This window comes from Uloborus diversus, chromosome 3, assembly GCF_026930045.1.
Source record: "Uloborus diversus isolate 005 chromosome 3, Udiv.v.3.1, whole genome shotgun sequence".
NCBI lineage: Eukaryota > Metazoa > Arthropoda > Arachnida > Araneae > Uloboridae > Uloborus > Uloborus diversus.
In genome coordinates this window covers 174423819-174448651 of record NC_072733.1, presented here as the reverse complement: position 1 = coordinate 174448651, position 24833 = coordinate 174423819, and the positions used below count along the sequence as shown (strand labels likewise).

At 34.5% G+C, this 24833-nt stretch overlaps 1 protein-coding gene across 1 annotated transcript in view; it reads left to right on the top strand.

Moving 5' to 3' along the window:
* LOC129219298 (large neutral amino acids transporter small subunit 2-like) overlaps positions 1–24833 on the top strand; it is a 119848-nt gene that overhangs the window by 74840 nt on the left and 20175 nt on the right. Inside the window, exons 3-6 of the mRNA XM_054853640.1 lie at positions 60–153; positions 8975–9019; positions 9115–9238; positions 10398–10501. Coding sequence (XP_054709615.1) covers positions 60–153; positions 8975–9019; positions 9115–9238; positions 10398–10501 — 367 coding nt within the window. The remainder of the gene's footprint in view (positions 1–59; positions 154–8974; positions 9020–9114; positions 9239–10397; positions 10502–24833) is intronic.

The window sequence follows — 24833 nt, the reverse complement described above, 5'->3', positions numbered from 1 at the left end:
ATAAATGATAAATAGCAAATAAATGTTATTTACAACTTATTGATATATTTTGATTTTAGGTCAAACACAGTATTTTACTTTTGAAAATACGGAGACAGACGTCACGAAAATTGCGCTGTCATTTTATTCTGGATTATTTGCTTATAATGGATGGTAACTATTATTGTTTTGTATCTAAATCATTTCATTTTTGTAATTGTTCAACATTTTCGTATTAAGGATTCGAGTTGGTTGGAAAATAAGTCCATAAAAGAAATGATACATTTTCATTAGAGCCGAATTCGTAAATTTTCCATTACCCCAGAACGCTAATGAACAATAATTGAATCTTGGGTCGTGAGCGAGTTTGTGTGAACGGGAATTTATTTTTCAAGAAAGGCAGCACTGGAACGGCGTTCCAGTTCCTTTCCGGCACCAATTCACTCCTGATTTTCATCCATAACAGACTAATATCTGACTTCAGTATGTCAAAGAATAACGCCTTATCAACAGGATGGAGCGAAAACTCGAAATTCGGAATAAGAATAGGTGCGGGTTGCAAAGGATGTTGCAAAATGTTTCAATACCAATTAAGTTGTTACGGTGCCCCTAGGGACTAAAATGTTAGTCAAAATCGACATTTACGTTAGCTCGACTTTGCGTTTTAGACTGTAAGAAGAGCCGTTGTTATATACGAGTAAACCATACACCCCATTCTGAGCAGGTGTATAATCTCCTTGTATTCCCGCGCAGTTCAAAATGCTTTTCGGGTTTGGTTTGTGTCCATAAAATTCACGTTACTAGATTCATTGCAGAGCCTCACTGAATGTTTTATTTATTTATTTACTTTTCTTAATAGTAAAGTGCAGTTCATATACTTTTTCGTTTATACTTTGCAATTTCACCCAAGTTGCCTCAGCTTTCTTATTAATGAAAGGTTTTTTTTTTCTTTTTGTTTTTTTCATCCTAATACTTTAAGTTCAAAGGCTTCCTGTTGTGTTCTGTTTCTGGTAGATTTGGGTATTTGCGTTATTTTTGCGATTTCTCGGTGAAACTGGCATGGATTTTAAACAATTCGTTCTGTCACGCCCTTTTATTATTATTTTCTCTTTGGTGTAACTCTTCTGCTGGCACCACTTCAATGAAAATCTACACAAATTCAAATGTTTTTAAATCTTTATGGGGTACGAAAAACATTTTTCGGCGTGTACCAAGTTCTATCAGTAGTCTAATCATCTAATACACTTATTCTGGGATATATCCATCAATCAATCTATCCATGGCTGTCTATCTACCTATCTATATTTAACTATCTATATGTATCTCTCTCTCTCTCTCTATATATATATATAGTAGTCTGTACGTGTAAAATTTAAAGACGTAAAAACGAAGAGAATGCGCTCCTCAGGGGCGCGGAGGTCTCAAAACTATAGCCCCTATTTTAAATAGACGAAACTAAGAATTTAAATGCATAAATCCTCAAAAAAAAAAAAAAAAAAAGAAAAGAAAAAAAAAAAAACAGCCTTAAACAATTTTTTGAAAAATGAAAAAGGTAGAAATGAGCCTCTGTTCATATCTTCGTCAAAACAGAAAACGTTGGCAAAATGGTTGCGATGTACCAAGTGCCGTAAAATTACAGCAAACGTCAATGTTAAAAAATTCAAAAAACATCCAGCTCCAAGCATCCAGCCCCCGGCATTAATTTACATTTTAACATCTTTAATTCAAATTATGTTTATCGCAATGACGCATTGCGATAGGACCCTACTCGTTGAGTTTCTTGTTTCTACAAATGACTCCTATCATAGTCATAACTGAAGAAAAAAAAACATAATTTAAGTACAAGATGTCGAAGTTGAAATTAATGCCAGGGGTTGGTTGCTAGACGTTGTGTGTTGAGTGCTGAACATTGTGTGCTGGATGCTAAATGTTGTGTGCAGGATGCTAAATGTTGTGTGCTGGGTGCTAAATGTTGTGTGCTGGATGCTAAATGTTGTATGCTGGATGCTAAATGTTGTGTGCTGGATGCTAAATGTTGTGTGCTGGATGCTAAATGTTGTGTGCTGGATGTTAAATGTTGTGGGCTGGATGCGAAATGTTGTGTACTGGATGCTGTGTGCTGGATGCTGATTTTATCGAAAGAGGATTGTGTAAATTCGAGAGAGTCGTGTAAAGTCGATTCCAGGGGATATGGACGAGGACGAAAAACCCAAGGAATCACCGCCCCGCCATCGACCAGGAGGAGCATCCGAGAGTGGAGGCCGGTGGACCTCAAAAAGGGTAGGACACCAACTACACTCAAGCAAAACAATAAGCTATAGTGTTGGCCCAATAAATTCCATTGGTGAAAAATGTGCAAAATAGCGTTTTCTAACCGTTTTACTGTAAAACTTCATTAACTTCTTGCAATCATTGAATTCAGAAATAAGAACATGGTTAAAATTTGTGAGATAGAGTTCTGGTGGATCTTGAAATTCTGATTTTAAGAGAATGAGTGAGGCATATACATGTATAAATCATTTTAATTCATTCGGCTAACTGAAACTTTTTTATGATGGCCATGACGCATCTTATATTCCATAATACGGAATGATTAATTGAACTTCAATAAATGAGCGATGTTTTCCTTTCAAATAAAAATACAACGCGAACAATATAATTATAGCTACTTGAAGACACCATCTACCATCATTAAGATGGAGCGGACATTTTTTATCGCCGAAAAACAAGGATAAATGTTTGCCTATAAAAAAACTAGTTTGAACCCGTTATCGGATCAGCTTCCGACTGAAAATAAATGTCATTTATCAATGTGGAGCCGTGTAATTACAAATCTTAGTCATTGATCAGCTTTGTGTTGATTTAGTTTTTATACTAAGATGGTTTTATGAATGGGATTCCGACATTAGCCGCCTTTCATGACTCTAGCATGCAATTTATGTGCCTGTCTAGACAGTTTGACCAACGGGAAAGTTTTAAACAATCGCATTATCATAACACTGCTGAAATGAAATGACATTTCAAGTATTTATAAATGCAACTTCTTTGAAAAATAAAATAGAGCCCATGATTAAGGCCAATAAGTTTTTTTTTAAATTTTCATTTGAAGTTTTTCTTATCATTTTTTGGTATTCAAACTAATTTTAGTGACCCCGCTTTAATTTATGTGCATGGTTTATTTCAAACGAAAGTAAAATATGGTGGTTGTGTTATTTAAAAGTAAGAGCAGAGTTTTCTCTTTAATTTATTCTAGACTAGCTGTTGCACCCAGCTCTGATCGGATTTTAAATTCAACTTATTAATCAGAAGAGAAAAACAAATAATTAAGAAAATAGCTTATGCCAGTCGGCGCGAATACCTCCCCCCCCCCCCATCCGTCAGGCCATACGCGTGAATACTATTTGACACGGGTCTCAGCGTCAAAAGTAATGAAAATGAATGTGCGTTATAAATTCATCGATCGTTTTTGTAATGACGATAGAATTTGTGCATTTATAAAGAGTTCTCAGGAGATGTCGTATCTGTAACTGATAGCAAAAGTGGCAAAATACCTAAGAAAGAACTCGCAGGGTATATTTTTCCAATTTTTAACATTAGTAGCTTTAATTCTTTCCTGGATTAAATCCTGTTATCGAAGAATCATGTTCTTGTCTGAAAAACTGTTTCGAATAAACCTCACAATGGCATTTAGTAGTTACATTATATTTTTACTATTTATTCAAAATAAATAAAGAAACTGGGTAAACACTTTCTTTTACCCACTAAAACTGCGAAAAAAAAAAAAAAAAAAAAAAAAAACAGACGACATATAATAGCTGGGAAAATATTTCAACTTAACTATTTTTTCAGGTCGGTTGTAACTCTCGCAGACGATGCAAAAAAAAAAAAAAAAAAAAAAAAAAAGTCAGCTGAGCTTTTATCAAAAACAGAATTCGAAAACAACTTTTAAAAATATACACGGGCTTCAACTATTCTACGAACTTCATTACGAGATCATCTTCGGAAGACTGATGTCTTTTCATCCATAAGCTCACTTATTTTGCATTGAAAGGGGGATTTCTTGTAACCCCGAAACAGGTGTATAATCGGCAATTTTGTACATTTAAACGCTGTTATCTCTTATTTTACTTTAAATTACTTGTTTCAAAATTAAAAGAGAAAAAACTTCAACTCTGCTTTATAGAAACACTTGCTCATTGCAAGAAAAATTACTCTAAGCTTTCGATGTTAAGGATTAACTATTCCTGTTGATCTCCAGTTTTATATACCAAGAAATAGTTTCTGATGGAATGTAAAGTATGCATCAAATACTACTTTTTGTGTAGCCCAAAACTTATGAACTATTAATTACATTCATAATTTATGATATTGTGAGAAGCGATTTTAAAAATTCGATAGCTTATCCTGAAATGAGAATAGACGCTAAACCAGTTTTAAAATGAAAATATCTAGAAAAGTACCTTAAGATTGGCGAACCATGTATAAAAGGGCTGTTTTTAAAGTAAGTAGCGTTTTGAAATAAAAAAAGAACAAGTACGGGGGGGGGATAAAGCAAAGAAATTTATTGCTCAAAAACCTACCAGCATTACATTATTTTTCGACGTTGCTACCGTGGTTTTCCAGAAATTAGTCATAGCGTGGTACAGGTTTTTATAACCCTATTCGTAGAAAGTTGCCGCTTGTGAAGTCAACCATGGGGTAACATGCTCTCTGAGCTCATCATTGATGTTGCCATCGACCGCCAAGAAAAGACTTTAGATGCCAAAACAAACGAAAGTTGCTGCGAGCGAGGTCAGGGCAGTCTGAAGAATGTTCAAAAACGTTCCAGTCAAAGTTCTGTAAGAATTCTCATGGGCAGGCGGCAACTTTCTACAAATAAACATACAAAAACTTGTACCACGCTATGACAAATGCATGGAAAGTCACGGGAGCAATGTCGAAAAATAGCGTAAGGGTGATAGATTTTTGTGCAATAAATTTCTTCGCTCTTTATCTGTTCTGGTTCTTTTTTAATTTCAAAACAGTACGGTAAACTGAGGCTACTTGGACCCGAAATTTCATATTTTTTGAAAGTTTTACACTGATTTTTTGGTTAACCCCATAATGTGCACTGATAACCATGTTTTTACCACTTATCAGACGTTCTGCTACCACCTTAAGCTTTTTTTAAACAACAATTGTAACTCTTTACATATTTTTTCTATTTTTAAAAATTGGGTTCAAGTAGCCCCGGGCTGGGGCTACTCTCTTTAATGGCTTGGGTGGATTTATTTTCTCTGATATTATTTAATACCTGCTCATCCTCGCTACAAATACTACAGGATGCCCAGGCTTGTTTTGTAAACGAGATTTTAATTTCCTTTTTCGAGTTGATATACTTATTTCAAAATGGGAATGCTTTTCTCCGGAATTAATTTAATCTGGACACAATTGTTATTTTTTCTCTTAATAATCCATATATTTCCTACTTCAAAGGGTTTTCTTTTACTTTCGGACCCTTTTTATCCCCAGATCTGCAAGTTATCAGGTATAAATAGTAGCTAACCTCTTTATTTGAAAATATCCCAAACCTTACTTAACATAATTTAGTGATGAAATGTGGTATGGAGCTGCTTAAATGCTGGGTTCAAGTATCCCCATTTTAAGGCAACCAGTGCACATTGACTAACTTATATTAGTTAATGTGTTAATGTTATAGCTAATAGCTATAACATTAACACATTATAATAATGTTATAGCTAATAGCTATAACATTATTATAATGTGTAAGATATAATAATGTTATAGCTAATAGCTATAACCTTAAAACACTGTTATTTTATTAAGAAATAGAATGCAAACATAAAACTATCTTTACCTTGATGATATCAGATGTTTCCATGAACTTACATGTGAAAGTTTGCAGACACTAAAAACAACTCTTTTGACAACTTGCAATCATAACCTCAATCAGAAAAAGGCGGGAATAGCAAAAACTTTGTTTCATGCACCAGCCTCTGCCTAGTACAGCTAACTGTCACGGATTTTAAACACTTTTTTCTCATGGGTTTAAAAGTAGCCCCTGGAGGCTCAAGTAGCCCCAGTTTACGGTACTTACTTTAAAAACATCCCTTGTAGCTAAATTGAAAAGTTCGTAAATTAAAAAAAAAAAAAAAAAAACAGTTATTGATGGTTCCGAATACAGTATATAAGTTTTTTTTTTTTTTTTTTTTTTTTTTTAAGTTTTAAACTCATAAAAAGACAAAAGTTGTTTGTTGTAAAACCTGGACGGAGAAATTAATTCCGTATACAGTTTGCTCAAAATTCTTTTGAAGCAGAAAATTTCAATAGCCTTAGTGAAAGTATATCGGATTGCGTTTCTTTAAAAAAAAAACTGAAAAGGATCAAAGATTGCTAATCAAGCTGTCGAACGTTTCTATCATCACCTCTTTTTAAGATAAGTTACACATCACAGCAAAGACAAATTGCTGAACGAGTTTTATTTCGTCTATTTAAGCAATTTATCTCATAAAATCGGATCTATCCTTCTGCTATTTTCAATCGTTAAAATTGTTTATTTTAATTCTATTCGTAGTTTATATAATTTTACATCACGACGTAAAAAACTCTTAAAAGTGATTGGTTTTATATGAAGAAATAAAATAAACAAGTACTTTCAAGGGGATTTTCTTTTTCTTTTTGAGTGGAAACGGAATGTTTCATAGTCTGGAGCATATTTTGCTACTTTATTTCGCAAAGATTGCTTAGTTTTTGATGCAGCTTCCGGCATTCTTCCATCGTGTAAATAAATAATGTTATAGATAGGATTTTATGTCTTGGCATTTAATTTTCCGAGACTAACATGCAACCTCTTTTTTACGAGTATTTAAATTGAATGAAAATAAATAACAAATATGAATCTGTACGATTATTTGAATTTATTTTAATAGTCAGCATTCTCAAAGAAATGAAAAATTATTGCAATTAAGTCTGTGTACCATTTTTCTGTCTTCAGTAGTTTTGAATAAATTAAGAAAGAAAGCTTTGGAAAATATCTAAGTAAAAATATATGGGAAAACGATGAGGAGAGGCTGTTGTACCTCTTTGAACTATAGTTAGGGATGTTCAGAAATTTTCTTCAAAATAAGCTATTCATTCTCTGGTTCAATATTTCAATGGGTTTCACAACCATCACGTGAATGAACCGCAAATATTTCTTCAATGTCACAAACAAGTTTTTTCGTTTCCGCTGTTTGCTTCAAATGTTTCACTAAAAACTCAAAAGCATTGTCGACGTCTATCACTTTTCCGATGCAACAAATTGCTTTTTCTTTACTTCAACTCTATGAAAAACAATGGTCGTGCCCCAAAACCATCAGTTAAAGAATTTTGTTCTCCCTCTTTTTTTTTCAAATTTTTTAAATTAAAATCTCTTTAGCCCTTTTCTTTTAACTTTAATGAACACTAGTATGGTGCAACTCAACAAGAGGATCTCTTTTTATTGACTCAATTTCTTGATCAAATATTTCCGAGTTTTGAACTTAAAAATGGTAATCATTTCAAGATTTTAAAACTTTTATTTTGCGGTAAAATATTCAACTATGTTTCTTAATTCTGCCTGAAGTATTGCATCATATTTCTGCAAAAGATTCAAATTCATTTTTTCATGCATAAACACGTTTTTTTTCCTTCCTTAGGTGGATGGTGTAAACAAATGAGGACACCACCCCTTGCGAAAGAAATGCATACAAAATATTTTTGACTGTAAAATCTAAGTCTAGATGATTAATGAAACCCACTAATAGTGTTTTTTCATTGTATTTCAAAAATTTTAATGACTCGCCTTTCTGAGGATTGGAAACCGAACTACTTCTTCCGCAGCTTTAAAACTATTACTTTCATGACCCGTTACAATTTCACTGACCCTCTATAAAATTTTATCAAGCTCTTATTAGATCATTTGCGCTTTGTACCAATAAACCTTTAACCGTAGGCTTTGTGGTACAGTATGGACATTTTTTTTATAATTAGAATTATTGGGTACGTAAATAACACGTATATGTCAAGTTTTGTGAAAATTGGTTCAGTAAAATTTTATCACGCTTTTATTAGACCATTTGTGCTTTTTATCATTAGCCGTTCAAGAACCATAGACTTTGCGGTTGAGTATGGATGTTTTTTAGAAATAAAACGACTAAATGACGACATAAATAACACGTATGTCAAGTTATGTGAAAATTGGTTTAGTAGGTTTTATGAGAATGGATGGGAGCCATGTGTGTGTCTACATAGTACATTTGAGAGGAAAATCTACAGCTATTCTTCAAAATTTGATAGATTTACTTATTCAACTCAGAAATATTTGGATAATAATGACATTATTCCATTTAACCTTCAACTGAAAGACAATCATGAGTAAAAGTAGAAGCATGACAGTGTGAATGAGATGTTTTCAATCGATATATTTCATTTGCAATGTTTTCAAAATAAAATTACAGTGCATTTTTAAGCGTTAATCACTTTTTCTTAATATTAAGATTTTGATATCTTAATAGCATTGCAAAAATATAGTTTATACATTGTTAGCATTTGATACTTTATAAAAAAGAACAATTTGAACAGTAAATGAACATGTATGTTCTATGTTCCTTGAAGAGTTAACTTTACAATTCAAAATGAGTATCAACCAAAATACGGCGCTGAAATAGCGTACAAATTGAAATGTTCGAAATGAAAATGTGTTAAAGATACAACAGTGTCTCTCTAATTTATTATTTTCACCAAAATATAAATAAGCTCTACTTTAATATATCCTTCGTGATATATTATTGTAAAAATTAATAATAATAAAATGCTTATTAACCATGGACGTGTATGAATATTAGTAATTAAAATTATAATTGGAATTTGTAAGTTTAAAATACTTGACGAAAAAAATATTTTATTAATAGCACTTAAAATACAATACAATTTCATTTTTAGTCTTTTTTAACATCATATTCGTACTTTTTTCCAGGAATTACCTCAATTTTGTTATTGAAGAATTGAAAAATCCACATCAGTAAGAATTTTTCTTTCTGTTCTGTCTGAAAGAGAGTAAAACTAATGTCATTCACATTAAAAGTTTCTGAATTATCTGTATTTTTATGCTTTTAGAAATCTGCCGAAAGCTATTTTCATCTCATGTATATTAGTAACGGTTGTGTATACCATGACTGTTGTAGCATTCCATACAACTCTATCTGTAGCAGAAGTATTGGGAGCAGAAGCAGTGGCAGTGGTAATTACTCCAACTTTTTTATATATTGAACGTTTGTAAGTAACTGGTTTAATTTAAGAACGGTCACAAATATTAAGCCATATAATAGAAAATTAAACACCATTTTAAATAAACAAATTTGAAAAAAATAAGCATACACGTGTTTTGGGGTTACTTTTTCAATGAAAAAATGAGAGCTAACAAATTGGGGTTTAACAAAGATTAACTCCAGCAGTTGCGGAAGGATGAAATTGGAATAATTTAAAAAATACCAAAACAACTTGTTGTTTAAGAGTAAAAAATTAACCTTGCATCTTTTGCCAAAAACTTTATAAAAATATATATAATATTCATTGCTTGGGGAGTAGCTTTTTAAAGTATCTTATTTTAAAAGCGGGTGATGAAAAAATATTTTTGGGACATTTAAGCCCTGTTCAGACAAAATTTAAAACCTATACAAACCAAAAGCATTACGTTGTGGAATATGCACTAACGCTTTATAAAATCGAGATACATTTTGGGACCACAATTCGTTTTAAATAGTGTCAATGCCTCTGATGGCAAAGGAGAGCTCTTTGTCAGTTTAATCACTGGGTACACCCTCCCTCAAATAAAACTTATAAAACTCATAAGGCAGACATGGACTCTTGTTGGCCTTGAATACCGTTTATGGATTATTTCACAGTATTCAGTGGAACTAGAGTAGTGTTTAGTGTTTCTTTTTTATATACTGCATTTAATTATGTCACTGTAAAATCACACGTGTTTTTAATCCAGTTTCACTAGAAAAAAAAATAAACTAGAAAACTTTTGTTTTATTTTTGGTCATCGATTGACAGTTTTGTTTATTAATACTGACGTCATAATTTACATTTTGGTCCGTAACAAGTTTCTAAACTTTGGGAGTTAACTCTAGCATCCACAGATGGCAGATCAAAATACCATTAATGAGATTAATTTCAGAGAAAAACTGAAGGAAATGCTTCTTTATATATTGTAATAGAAGAATAAAAATGAACATGAAATCATTTGCATAAGTTGTGATGTGAAAAATCATATTTCGCTTAGTGTGTACTTTGAATACAACAATCAATCTAATTTGAAAATCACCATTTTTTTTCCTATTCATGTGCAAGAATATATTTTTTGCGTATTCAAATGAAAATAAATTCCGTTTCAGACTTTTGCGGATGCCTTGTACGGCGTCATGGCTTGGATTGTCCCCGTATTTGTAGCCATGTCCACATTCGGAGGTGTGAACGGAATTCTCTTCACTTCATCAAGGTTTGATTTTTTTTAATTAGTATATTTTATGTATTCATTCGACTAATAGAAATATTTTGAAGCAAAGCCTGCTTGCATAATATTTAGTTCAATTTTGAGTCGATAAAACATACTGGACAAGTATTGTCGTCGCTCAATAGTAGAGTGTCTCTTATAATAGTCTCTTATAGTAGAATGAAAGTTGAACATAAAGAGCACTGGGCAAAACGGGGCAAGAGGGAGCCCGGGGCAAAACGGGGCAAGAGGGAGCCCGGGGCAAGACGGGGCAAGAGGGAGCACGGGGTAAGACGACAATCTCAACAGTATTTTATTTTTCACGAGCGTAAAAAAAAGTCAACTGATACTTCGTTATCTGAAATTCTTAAGATGAATCTTTATTTATAAAACTTTCTAATTAACATAAAAAAGATTTTTAAATTTCAGGACATATCGAGGCTTTTCTGGAAGATGAAATCATTCGCCATCTTGCCACTTATACTGGGAAGGTTGAAGATTTCGTTTCAGATAATATAAAACAAATATATTTGCAATATTGGACCATTTAGAACGCATACTTACAATTTTTGCGTAATACCTATTACAGAACATAGCAGTAAACAATGCTGAGGAGCTGCGAAATATGTTTTCTCCTAACTGGTTTATTTAGAATGTGACAAAAAAAGCATTATCGAGGCCAGTTTGAAAAAAGAAAAAACTTTTTAATGGTCCAAAAAATGCGAAATTCAATGATTGCAATCGATCAGAGATATACGCTGGAAACTATACCACGGTTAAATAATTTTCTCGGCAGTAGAAATCCAGTTGACGATCTTGATCCAAGTTGCAGAGATTTGCGAACTGTCATTTTGCTTAATTAGATTGAACTTACTTCAGTTATACGGCGCACTGTATAAATAAGCAATGTGAAACATTATTTGAAGCAATTAACGGAAATGAATGTGACTTATTTTGAACTGAGACCTTATTATACCACGAACAAAAATGGGATTCGCATGCTCTTCAAACAATAAGTACTTGTTCAAAAGTAAATGAACCACTCTACTAGCGCGTTTTGATTTGGTCAGTAGACTCTCTCACACTTGTTTTCTTACCAATCCATGAATAGAGCTATAATCTATTGTCTAAAATTTAAATGGGATTGTCTTCATCTCGCCCCGTATCGTCATTTAGCCCCCGGGTCCCCTACACTGAGGTGATAAAAATCATGGGATACCTTCTATTCTAATATCGTGTTAAACCCGCAATGTAAAGTTAAATCTCCTTTTTTTTTTCCGGCGAATTACAGCGAGTCGATGTGGACTGTAGTCAAGTCTTGGAAAATCAGTTCCCTGCAGAAAATATTAATACCTGCTTCCCCTATAGATATCCATAGGTATGAATGTGTTGTGCTCAAACTAACATCTCGATTATTCCCTATAATTGTTCGATGGAGTTAATGTCGGGCGATCTAGGTGACTAAATCATACACGGAACTGTAATACATGTTTATAAAAACTCATCACGAATAGTTGTAACCCAGTACATGGCTTATTTTCTTCCATAAAAATTTCCATAACTGTTTGGGCACAAATTCATAATTGGCTGCAGTAGTATCCAAGTAGCTAAACCATTTGCAGTCAATGATCGGTGCCTGTACTCAGTGGCGTAATTTAGAGTGGCTCTCGTCAGGGGCGCAGCAGCCAGGGGACGGCATTTCGACTGATTTATAGACAAAAAATTTGAAAGGTTTTTTTTTTTTTTTTTTTTTTTTTGATCATAGAATTTGAAAAATGCTTTTAGTTTTTTTTTTTTTTAGAAATAGCAAGAAAAGAGCTAGAGGTTATATACAGGGTCCATTATGAAAGTAATGAGCATAATGTTATTGTGACGCGGCGATAGATGGCAACACGGTAAAACCGGTTGGGAAATGTGGTGCGGGATATGCCCTTTCAATACATCCAGTCGTCAGTTGCTTTCGAGCAGCGTGAGCTGAGATAAGTGCCTCCGCTTGAAGTATGTTTTCAACTTTTGTAACATAACGCAATGGAGCGTTCGCTTGAACAATGATACGCCATAAAGTTTTGCGTGAGGTTTGGAAAAAATGCAACCGAAACATTCCAGATGCTGCAAGAAGCCTTCAAGGACGATTGCATTTCAAGATCAAAGTCTGGGAAGTGGCACAAGGCATTCAAAGAGAGTCAGGAGGATGTCGCCGACGAACCCCGTTATGGATGTTCCCCCCCCCCCCCCGGTGATCCCTCACCCCCTTACAGTCCCTACTTAGCTTCATGTGACTTCTTTTTGTTTCCGCGACTCAAGAGAGAGAGAGAGAGAAGAAAGGAAAACATTGGGGAACCTTGGGAAACGTCCAACACCATGTTACAACGTTCCTGAGAGGCATTCCCTTGGAAGAGTTTCAGGGTGCCTTTCAGGCGTAGCAAACACGTCTCCGCAAGTGTATTGATGCAGGAGGAATGTATTTTGAAGAATATTGAACATTTGTACAAATTACGATCAATAAATATATTTTGCCAGTAAATGCTCATTACTTTCATAATGGACCCTATATATATATATATATATATATATATATATATATATATATATATATATATATATATATATATATATATATATATATATATATATATATATATAGAGAGAGAGAGAGAGAGAGAGAGAGAGAGAGAGAGAGAGAGAGAGAGAGAGAGAGAGAGAGAGAGAGAGACGTTCACCGCGTATTGAAGCCAGTTTTAAACGGCTTCAGAACGCGGTGAACTTCTCTGGGTTTTTTTATATACAACGACGTATACCGCTTTATATTAAGTTCTTTGCCTCAGTATGGTTTTGGCTACTCCAGAGTGATGAGCACAAAGTTTTAGCGCAGTCTGCAATCTCTGGATACTGTAACTGAGCTTTTCGGTGTTTGCTTGCAGTTCCGCATTAGCTTCAGCTATGGGGTGGTAATTTGTAGCTTTATATCCATTCGGGGTGCTTATGGCCATTCCACCACGTGCGGTACACTCCAACTCAATAAATCCACTAACATTTTGTTATAGATCTTAATATTTTAATTAAACAGGAGTAAGCACATTTTTTTAATCTTTACATGTGATATAAAGATACTCCTTACACGGTATTATTTTTATTAAATGACTTTGTTGCTTAAATTTTAGTTTATTTGCATGCGTCACGTGCGGGACATCCAAAGTCAACCTCTTGTAGTATGGTATGTGTATTTCTTAACTTTTTGTGCTATTAATACTAGAAAGTCGCCCGTCAAGGTACGACGGGTGAAAATTGCGTCTACTCTTCTACATTTGAACAAAGTAATTGCCTGTTTGGTAATATTTTGACAGTTAAAATTTTAACCCTAACTCCAGTGGATTAACCCTAAACTTCAGTGGATAGCGGTAATTTTCAACCACTTTTTTAATTCTTCATTCCCTTAAAATGACTACCTTACCAGTAAAACAGTTAAGTTACCGGATCGAATTCAGCCTTGACGCAAAAAAGCCTTTTCCTACACATTACGAAAACATATTTTCAAATTATCATGCCGTGGTACTAGTTTCATTGTTGAAACTTGCGGGTTACTCGATCATTGGCTATTATTTATATGAGGATAACAATGGCAAAAAAAATTATAGGTTTCGAAAGCTAAGGTTCTAATGTAAACGAAACATACCTCATTTGTTGAGAAATAATAATTTTAACTGTAGAAAAAAAAATGTATATGGCTTGGCCATTCCACTAAAAATTCAATCTGTCCCGCTTGGGATAATTCCTATATTTCTTTTTAAAAAATAATTTTACAGTGTAATGACAAAATTTTTTGCTGAAGAAGTCACATGTTTGTGATTCCTTGAGCAACAAAATGTTGTTCATTTTCCTTTTAAATTATTATTTTTAATGAAATGTATGAAGCGTGACGTGCAGGAAAAAATTACCGTTTTTCCGTGGAATGGCCCTTATAGTGCTTTCAGACTTTCAAATTTTATTTGCGAAAAAGTATTTATATTTTTCAGCATACTACATTAGTTTTCTTCATAAGTAAAAAACCTAATACGCATTTAAAATCTTAAGTTCTTTAGGAAAGGATGAGGGACCCCTTGCAGAGAAACTTTCATATTGTTTAATTATGGGTGTCTACCCCTTTCAGAGTGATAATTCCCCCCCCCCCCCTTTCTTCAAAAATCGAGAGTGCCCGCAAAAACGAAGAAAAAGATGCTCTAAAACAGTAGCACCCCTTTTGGACCAAGGTTACCCCTCCCCCTTGCTGGAATTCTAGATCCGACACTGCATGCATGATATCCCAATTGCTATTTTCAGCGACTTTTGCAAAATCCTTTCAACAGATTACAAAATGTATTAATTGTGTTTCTAATTTACGCCTCCAATAATGAAAGCCCTACACAGATACGATAGACTGAACTCGCAAAATAGGAGCTGCAGTCTCTGGCTGAAGGCAGCTGAAAAGGTAAAGTCTAGATCGGTGGTGCCCAACCTTTTTTTTTTTTTTTTTCAAATCCGCGTGCGATACCTCACATTAGTGGGAATGTTGCGGGCCAGAACAGTATAAAATTTCTAGATAGCATCGTAAAACAAGGGAAATTAAAGACAATAACCAACAAATGTTTCTGTCATCGTTGCTACATGCTTAGTTTATTGATACGAACTTTGCATCTGTATTTTAGAAAACAATATATGACTACTTGGCTTAAAACATAGGTTTCGTAACACCGGAAGAAAACGATTAGTTTTTTTTTTTTTTTTTGGGAACGTCCCGGAAAATATTTTTCGTTTTGTAACACTAAACACAACGACGGGACACATGGATTTCCACATTGGACGCGGACCGTAGGTTGGGTCCCACTGCCTGACAAATCCACTAGCGTAAGATATGATCTGTCCAATGAAACATCTGTCTTGACTGAGCAAAATTTAATTCTTTTACCTCACCTCTTTGGCTTCTTTCTTAACTCACCGCAAGGTGACGCTATCAAGCTGTAGAACAAATAGTATGATCCTTCGGAAATATTATATCAAAGTATGAAAGATATTTTGACTCATATTTTCATCTTCAAAATTTTCATCTTTTTCCATTTGTCTGTATGAGAAAGACCGAATATTTAAGTAAATCATCGGTGAAATTCGACAGTCTCCAATTTTGTTTTTTTACGGTAACAAATATCTACAAGTAATACTTATTTATATCTTTCTTTGTTTACTGCATTGCTGGTTCAGATGAATAAAGGCAAGAAGTTTCTTGGTGCTAGCTGCTCCTTTTTGTGGGGCTAATTGTTCTTCGGAACAACTTGACCCCACAAGAAAAACAACTGGACCCACACGCACATGTTCTCAAAAAGTAAAATTTTAGGTTAGATAACGAAACGTAAATCGTTTCAGCGAAGTATATTAGGATGCACAATCTATGCTTTCATAAAAACACTCACCTAAGAACTAAATACTATCGATTAAAATTCGTGAGAAAGACCAAGAAGTTAAAAAACGAAAATATTTACAAAAGTAGATCAGGGGTGCACGTACTCAGCTTTTAATATGCTTGACGCCACTAGCCGGACTAATATGGCCGCCATCGGTGCGCTGCAGCATCGCATTTCACCAGGTATTGACTAAATATACTTATCTTGTTTCTTCATTGAGCTTTTTCAAAGGGGACAATTTACCCGCAGAACGTTTAGCCCCGCTTTCCCCTACTTGGTTTGGTTTATTGACAACATACATTTCGAGTTCGTGTACTCGGTCACACAGGACCCGTTTATGAACTCACGTCCAATATGACAGAAAGCACAATACACGGACATAGTGTAGGACAGAATTAACAGCACAGAGAAGGAAGTTACAAACAGGGAAACGGGCGGGAATCGAACCCACCACCTCGGGATTACAACAATGACGCGCCAACCAACTGCGCTACCGAGGCCCCTTCCCCTACTTATTGGATCTAGTTCAGCCTTGTCAAAACAAAGCACTTCTCTGCTTCTCCAACGTTGCCAAAAATTGTTATCAAATTAATAAATAAAGTTACAGAATTTTAAGTGCTCAAACAATGAATAATGCCGTCTCGCATGCCATGGGGCGAGTCTCATTCTCTGTTACGTTAGAGTATAACCCGATTATTGATTTTGATAGAGCCCCTATCTTTATTTTTACTAATAATAAAGCTGAAAGTCCCTCTGTCCGGATCTTTGTCTGTCAAGATCTCTCTCTGTCCGGATCTCTGTCTGTCAGGATCTCTAGTCGGCGCATAGCGCCAAGACCGTTCGGCCGATTTTCATGAAATTTGGCAAAAAGTTAGTTTGTAGCATGAGGGTGTGCACCTCGAAGCGATTTTTCGAAAATTCGATGTGGTTCTTTTTCTATTCCAATTTCAAGAACAAAATTATCATAAGATGGACGAGTAAATTACGAAATTATCATAACGTGGAACCGTAACATGGTCACAAGCCAATTGCCGAGAAAAATTCACCATATATTATTTGTAAATATGCAGGCGAACCAAAAGACCCTTTAATTTTCTATTACGGGCAAAGCCGTGCGGGTACCACTAGTACATATATATATATATATATATATATATATATATATATATATATATATATATATTGGCCTTAGTCTATATAGTAGCCTCAGAATTTGGTTATTATATATTTACTAGAAATCGCCCGTCAAGGTATGATGGATGAAAATTGTTTCTACATTTGAACGAATGTATTGCCTGTTTGCTGATATTTTGATAGTTGAAATTTTAACCCTAACTCCAGTGGATTAACCCTCAGCTCCAGTAGGTAGCGTTCATTGTTGACCCTTTTTTCGTTTCTTCATTCAACTGAAATGAGACCAGTAAAACAGTTAAGTTAACGGATCGAGTTCAGCCTTGTCACAATAAAGCCTTTCCCTGCATGTTAAACATTACCAAAATATATTATCAAATTATCATGCCGTGGCGCGAGTTTCATTGTTGAAACACGCGGATTACTCGATCATTGCCTATTATTTATATGAGGATGATAATTCTTCAGGTTCCAGGGTCCAATATGCAATAGGGTGGGCGGAAAAAATCGAAATTCTGCAGAGCACTTTGCCCTAGTGCGGAAAATTTGTGACTCCCTAACGCTAATTACTGTGCAAAAATTCGTGACTCTGAGTTAATGCATTCTGCTCTGGTCAAAGGCTTAAATTCTTTAGATTTTTAGAAAAAAAATCAAATAAAGAGAAAATTTACAAAATAATTTTAAACTCCGCAGAACTTTAAACTTTTGCGCGGGAATTTAGTAACTTCCTAACACAAACTACTACGTAAAATTTCAAGCTTGTGAGTTAATTATTTCTGCTCTGGCAAAAGGCCTGAATTTTTAGATTAAAAAAAAAAAAATCCTAAAATGCGGGTTACACATTACAAAGTAGTTTATACCTAATACGCTATAATACTTCAAATTTTAAATCAGAAAATAATTAGCCAGAGACATTTATTATTTTCCAATCTCGTCGAAAAAACGTTACTTCAAGATTTGACTTGAGAAAAGCCTTGAACAATCACACAAACACATAGAGTAAAGAAATTGCATAGAGAGGCCTCGATTCACTAAGAAATGGAAGTCACCAGTTGTTGCACCGCTGTATCCAAGATCCTTAGCTTCTTGCTAAATATCTTAAGATGCATATTTATTCAAAACATTCCATTACTGAATCTCATCTTTTTTTTTTGAAATTGCATTAAAATAGGAATTAAAATGCAAAACCAATCCGGCAGTTACTTTATTTGGTCCCTACGCGAGGTTGGGGAAAACCATTCTCGCAAAGCGACCATGTTATCATAACCTCGCTCATCATTGCACCGCTGTATCCCGAAATTCCGACTTCAGTTTAATCAACTTTTTACCATAGACGGCCTCTCTATGCAAATTTCATTACTCTATGCATAAAAAGAAGAAATGATACGCAATTGTAGCTATAGACAAGTTGAAATGATGCACTAAATACCTAGTTGGGTTGAGGAAAGCCTTCGAACAGGGAATTAAAAATTTATTACTTGTGTTTTGTTCAACTTGGAAACTTTGAACCAATTCCATCTTCAGCAGAAAAATCAGCAATTTCGATGGAGATATAATGTTAATATGTGCAAGTATTTCTTCATCCCCATATTAGGGAATTTATGTGAAAATTGTGTCTTAACCCCCCCTAAGGGGCGTTTTGCTCCCATAGCGGGGCGAAAACTACCCTATGTGAATTTCTGAGCTCCAAAGCACCTCTGTGCAAAATTTGGAAAAATCCGACGCAAACTGTTGATTTGTATAAGTATAAAAAGCATGCAAACACACACAAATAAATCTCCATTTTTATACTCGTAAATAGATAGATTACGCATCTAATATACTACGCTGAAAACATTTACGCTTCGTTACCTAACCTCTACAATTTGCTTTTTAAAAGACATGTGCTTTTGAGACTAGTTGTTTCCCTTTTCTCTAGGGCCAGTTGTTCCGAGGAACAAATTTCCCCAGAAAAAAGGAGCAATTTGTCCCATTATAGCGCGAATCATTAACAATAAATGATCGAACAATAAACATCGAACATAAATAGTACCAGTGACAGAAAATTGAAATTGATATCGCACAAAGGGTGAGGTCTATTGATTTATTAGCGTTATATTAGAGCTATTAATTCAACGACAAACATGCAAGCAGGGGCGTGCACAGAAATTTTGGGGGCCGTCACAAATGACTTTTCCGAACCCTCTGCATATTGTTTAGCCCTATATTTCATTCCTAGTTTTAATAATACTGGGCCCACCTCAAGCTCGGGCCCGGACCAACATGTGTCCCTTATCCCCCCCTGCTGTGCACGCCCCTTCATGCTTGGGTGTATCTCTGGAAACATATGGTAGATTCTACCCATTACAACAGCTTTAAATGTTGAACTTTTTGCTCTCGGTATACAGTCTATGTAGGGGAGAAATGGATACAGTGAGACAACAGCAATATATTTTATGTTTGGATATTTTTAGTCAGGTAAAACTTTTGAAAATTCAGGTCGACGTGCTGTGAACAATAATAGCCCAGTTTTCCCATCCAAAGACTGTGCTATCATTGTCGTTTGGACTCATTGGTCTAGAATAGGCAATAACCAAACTGGAGACAGATATTATCTCATTAAAGCTGAGAGTACCAAACAAATTGGTAGATAAAGTAAATCTCACTAGCGACATGGTGCTTAAACTGAAGGAAAAGCTTTGCAGTAGACAGCAGCATAACTAGGGACAGGCAGCAGTGGCTCTCGCCAGGGGCGCAGCAGCTAGGGGGGGCGGCATTTTGACTGATTAAAAAAATAATTTAAAAAATTGATCATATGAGCAGAGAAATGCTTTTATAAATAAAAATAAAAGTAGAAAAAAGCCTCCCATGAAAAAGAGGGAAAAAATAAAACAATCCTTAATTCCGAAAAAAAAAGAAAAGAAAAAAAAGGGGCGGGGGAGGTTACCCGTGGTGTGAAATTCTATTCCGATTCATTAAGTTAGTCAAACACTAATACACACAATTTGCACACCAGGGAGAGCGTTTTATGCATTTTTTTCTGGGAGAGAGCGATATTGTGTCGGGTATCGTTTGAAATGCATAGTTTTTTCTTTGGCTAAGTATTTAATCTCATTATAATAAATAATAAAAGGTCTTAGTTCAACAAAATATTGGGAGGCCTTAATTAGCGAATATATAGTACTTTTAATTTGCCTGTATGTAAACGGTCGTGTTTTTAAGTCAATTTCAGATTAGCAATGTTTTTTGTATTTTCTTTGCGTTCCTAATTATAATATGATTTTTTAAATGCTTTGATTTTTATTTTTAAAAAAATTAAGGGGTCTTTCTTTCTTTTAGTAAGTGTGTAAATTATTGTAAATTTTCCTAACGGTTTAAAAACAAATTCTATTAAAAGTTTAAAAGCGAGTTTTTATGAGAACCGGGCAGAAATGGAGTGTTCGAATATACACCATTTTTGATTTTGCTCAAATTTTTATGGTGGATTCTTTTAAAGATTTTAGAAGACACGTATTTTTTCTTTCCCTCCAAAAAATTTTTTTCGGGACTTGCAAAAATTCGTAAAGTGGACCCCGACGTTGAGGTTTTTCCAAATCAGCATTTTTTAAAACGCGGTTATTTCTGTGTATCAAACATCAGTCAAAAAAAATTTTGTGTTGACAATATGATATTTAGTACCTAAATTGAAATATATCGCAAATTTTGCAGCTGACTTTCAGTGCAGCCATTCAGGGGTCGCCAAACTTTGTCGAAATATATGAAAAAGTGCCTTGTTTGAGGCCCAATGGTTCCCTGCATTCATTCTCAACCATGATTTTTGTACGTAATTTGTGTAAAAATACATATAAATTATTTAATATCCTCATTAGTTGCATAGTTCTCTCTCTGCGCTACCAAAAAAATGGCAGTTTTTGTATCGAAAAATGCGAAAAAGTGCAGTTTTCATGGGCCTTTATCTCAGTGCACCGAGGGTCAGTGTAGAACTGGATACCTGCATTTCAAACTAGAGTATGTGTATTTTCACAAACAAGGGTCAGAACTATGGGCAACTTCTTTTCATGAACACGTATTTCAAAAGAGTAAAATGAACTATTCAGTTTTTAATTTAATCAACATATCCGGGTTTAACTTTCCTCCAGGGACTTCCAGATACTGTTTAAAAAACTAGTATGATCAAAAACTAACCATAAAAGAGTTATAAACTTGCAAATAGACAGATTATGCTTATTCGCATACTTCATAATATGATAACTAGAAGCAAAGTGAAAGAAAAACATCAAAATATGATAAAAAATGTACTTTTTAGTGGCCTGTATGTCAGTGCACTGAGGGTTAATATAGAACTTGGTGCCTACATTTCAAACTAGAGTGTACAGCTTTTAACAAAGAAGTGGCATAACTATGGGCAATGGTTCTGCAAGCTCGTAAAATGCCCTTCAATATGAGGAAATTGCATAAGAGTAATGACGCATCTAATTAGTTGTACTCAAGCTACAATGCTTTGTCTTGTAATTTTTTATTGTCCCACTAGTCAATTAGGCAACTATACCCTTGTTTTATAATGTTATAGTACTGCTTTTATCATAAGTAATAAAATATGACTTAGTAATTGTTTGCTATTATTGTAGTTTAGTGCAGAGAAAAATTTTTTTTTTCACTATAATGTACAGCCTCAACGAATGTCAACGAACTATGATGTACAGTATAAACGAAATAAAGTTACCTTAATTAAAATAATTAAAAATATACCTAAAACACATTCAAAAGTGTTACAAATAACTTCCGTTTTTACCGCAATTTAATTTATTTATTTCGAAGCTAAACAGCTTCACATACATAGAGGACTGCGTGCCAAGTGCCTTGCCTCCCGACATACACGGGAAAGATGTACAATACAACAGAAAGAAATAACACCCGGGGCATCGGCGGGAATCGAACCCACAACCCCCGGCTTAGAAGACGAAGCTTATACCACAGAGCCCCTTTTTACCTCAATAATAACCTTTCTTTTACTTTGCTTCCAGTTATCATATTATAAAGTTAACTCTTATGCAATTTCATCATCTTGAAGTGCATTTTACGAGCCTGCAGAACCATTGCCCATAGTTATGTCACTTGTTTGTGAAAGGACATACACTCTAGTTTGAAATGTAGGCATTAAGTTCGATACTAACCCTCAGTGCTATAAGATACAGGTCCCTAAAAAGTAAATTTTTTCTCACATTTTGATCTTTTTCTTTCATTTTGCTTCTAGTTACCATATTATAAAGTATGCAAATAAGCATTATCAGTCTATTTGCAAGTTTATAACTCTTTTATGGTAAGTGTTTGATCATACTGGTTTTTTAAACAGTACTTGGAAGTCCCCTGGGGGAAAGTTTAAACCCGGATATGTTGACTAAATTGAAAACTGAATAGTTCATTTTACTTTTTTGAAATACGTATTGTGTTCTTAAAAAGAATTTGCCCATAGTTCTGCCACTTATTTGTGAAAATACACATACTCTAGTTTGAAATGCAGGTATCCAGTTCTACATTGACCCTCGGGTGCACTGAGATAAAGGCCCATGAAAACTGCACTTTTTCACATTTTTCGGTACAAAAACTGCCATTTTTTTGGCAGCAATGAGCATTAACCACGCATTTAATGAGCATATTTAACAATTTATATACATCACTACACAAATTGCTCGCAAAAACTATGGTTGAACCTTAGTGCATGGAACCAGAATGCCTCAAACATGACATATTTTTCACTTTCTTCGGCACAGTTTAGCCACCCCTGCCAGGGTCCACTGAAGGTCAGCCATAAAATTTTCGATACATTTCATTTGAGGCACTAAATATCGTGTTGTAATCACAAAGATTACATTTGCTGCTGCTCAACGCGCAAAGATAATTGAATATTAAAAAATGTCGATTTGAGAAAAACCCTAAGTTGGGACTAAACTTTCGGAATTTTTGTGGGTCACAAAAATTTTTTTGGAAGAAAAGAAAAAATATATATCTTCTAAAATGATTCAAAGAAACCATTGTAAAATATTTTTAGCGAAATCAAAAATGGCATGTATCTGACCAACCTGACTCTTATAAGAACTGGCTCTTAAGTTTAAAAATAATAATAATAATAAATACATTGGTATAAACGGAACTGAATTTTTTTTGCACATTATTTTTATTTGTTAACGAGTTAAAAATATTGCTGGTTTAATTAAATTTATGTGAAATGGTTGGGGAGAACTAAAATTTTTGGGAAGGGGAGAATTCTGAATATGCCGAAAGAAATCCCATTTTTACCGAATGATAAAACTCGATTATGCACACATATACATACATAACATCTACTGCGAAGAAAAATTGGGCATCATTGAAAATAATTTAAAAATAGAAAATAAGAATATTAAAATTCAATATTGTCTCCTAATTTGTCAAATCAATTAGTTAAATGTCCTCCCTCCCCAAAAAAAATTTGGAATAGTGACTTCCGGTGACTTTCCATTGGGACAACGCTGGGGGAGGGGCGAATTTTCTGAAGTTCACCAGGGGCGCCAGATCCCCTAGTTACGCTACTGCCAGTAGAAGGAGCTGAAGGAAAAGCTTGTTCAGCAGTACACGTTAGTCCCTAAAACGGGGCAAAGGGGAAACTAAATGGAATATACCGACAGCCCGTTTGTCACATCCTGAGATTGCACTTTCGTCCATCATTCAGGAATAGGCAATAACTGAGCTAGAGGCAGATGCTCTCTAATTGAAGCTGAGATTACCAATAAAGTAAGATGGTAGATGAAGTAAATCAATTTCATTAGCGAGAGTCCGTAGACCTGGCGCGTAAACTGAAGGTAAAGCTTGAGTTTTTAGCATATTATAAACTACAACTAAACATAACTTCAGAGATAATATTTTCTACAGTAATAAGGAAACATTGTCTTTGCAGTTATGCTCAGTTGTAGTTTATAATAAAATAAAGTGGTTTGTTTGTTTCATTAAATTTTTTTTTTGTAGAACTCCCTTCTGAAACGTACCTGCCTCGTTTCCATTTCCTCCTAGAACGATAAAAAGTTCTTTATAACCTTTCTTCTTTATATTCTCTGCAAACCATGAAATGTTCTCTTTTAGAGGAAAAATGTTTTCCATTCAGCAACGTTCTCTTACTCCCCTTTTCATATTGTCACAACTCCTCAATTGAATACTATCTGATTATAAAAATTTAACTGAATGAAAAAAAAATGCTTCATTATTAATTTCATGTGTGATTAATTCAAAAAATGTAAAAACATTGCGACAGTTTCAAATGTTGCTCCGGAATTCCAGCACTCTTCCTCTCGTGTATGTAAAGCACCCATTTTTATAATTTCATTACTTTTTTTTTAATTTCACGGCCTATTCGCATGTATGCATGGAAATGTACCTATGCAATCCTGTGTAAAGAAGAAGCATCTGCAGGGCCGATCCTAGCAGGTGTGCCGCTCGTGCTCCGATATCGAGCGACCGAAAGTAAGGGGCGGCCACATGCCGCATTTAGTTCCATTACTGAAGCAAAATTCCTGGAGAATTTCTACTATATAAATTACTTTAAGTCGAATAAACATGCTAAATTTTAAACGTTTATTCAAAAATCAGAGTAAGTCCCGATTTCTCCATAGCATAACACACTTTAAGAATAATAGAACGTTAGTGCACAGCATGTTGGTCTATTGTCTATTAATATCTATTCTTTACATACATGCTTCATTTGATTGCAAAATTTGCGACAGATTCGGCAATGAGGCATGGATACCGAGGAGAAACAGTGAGGG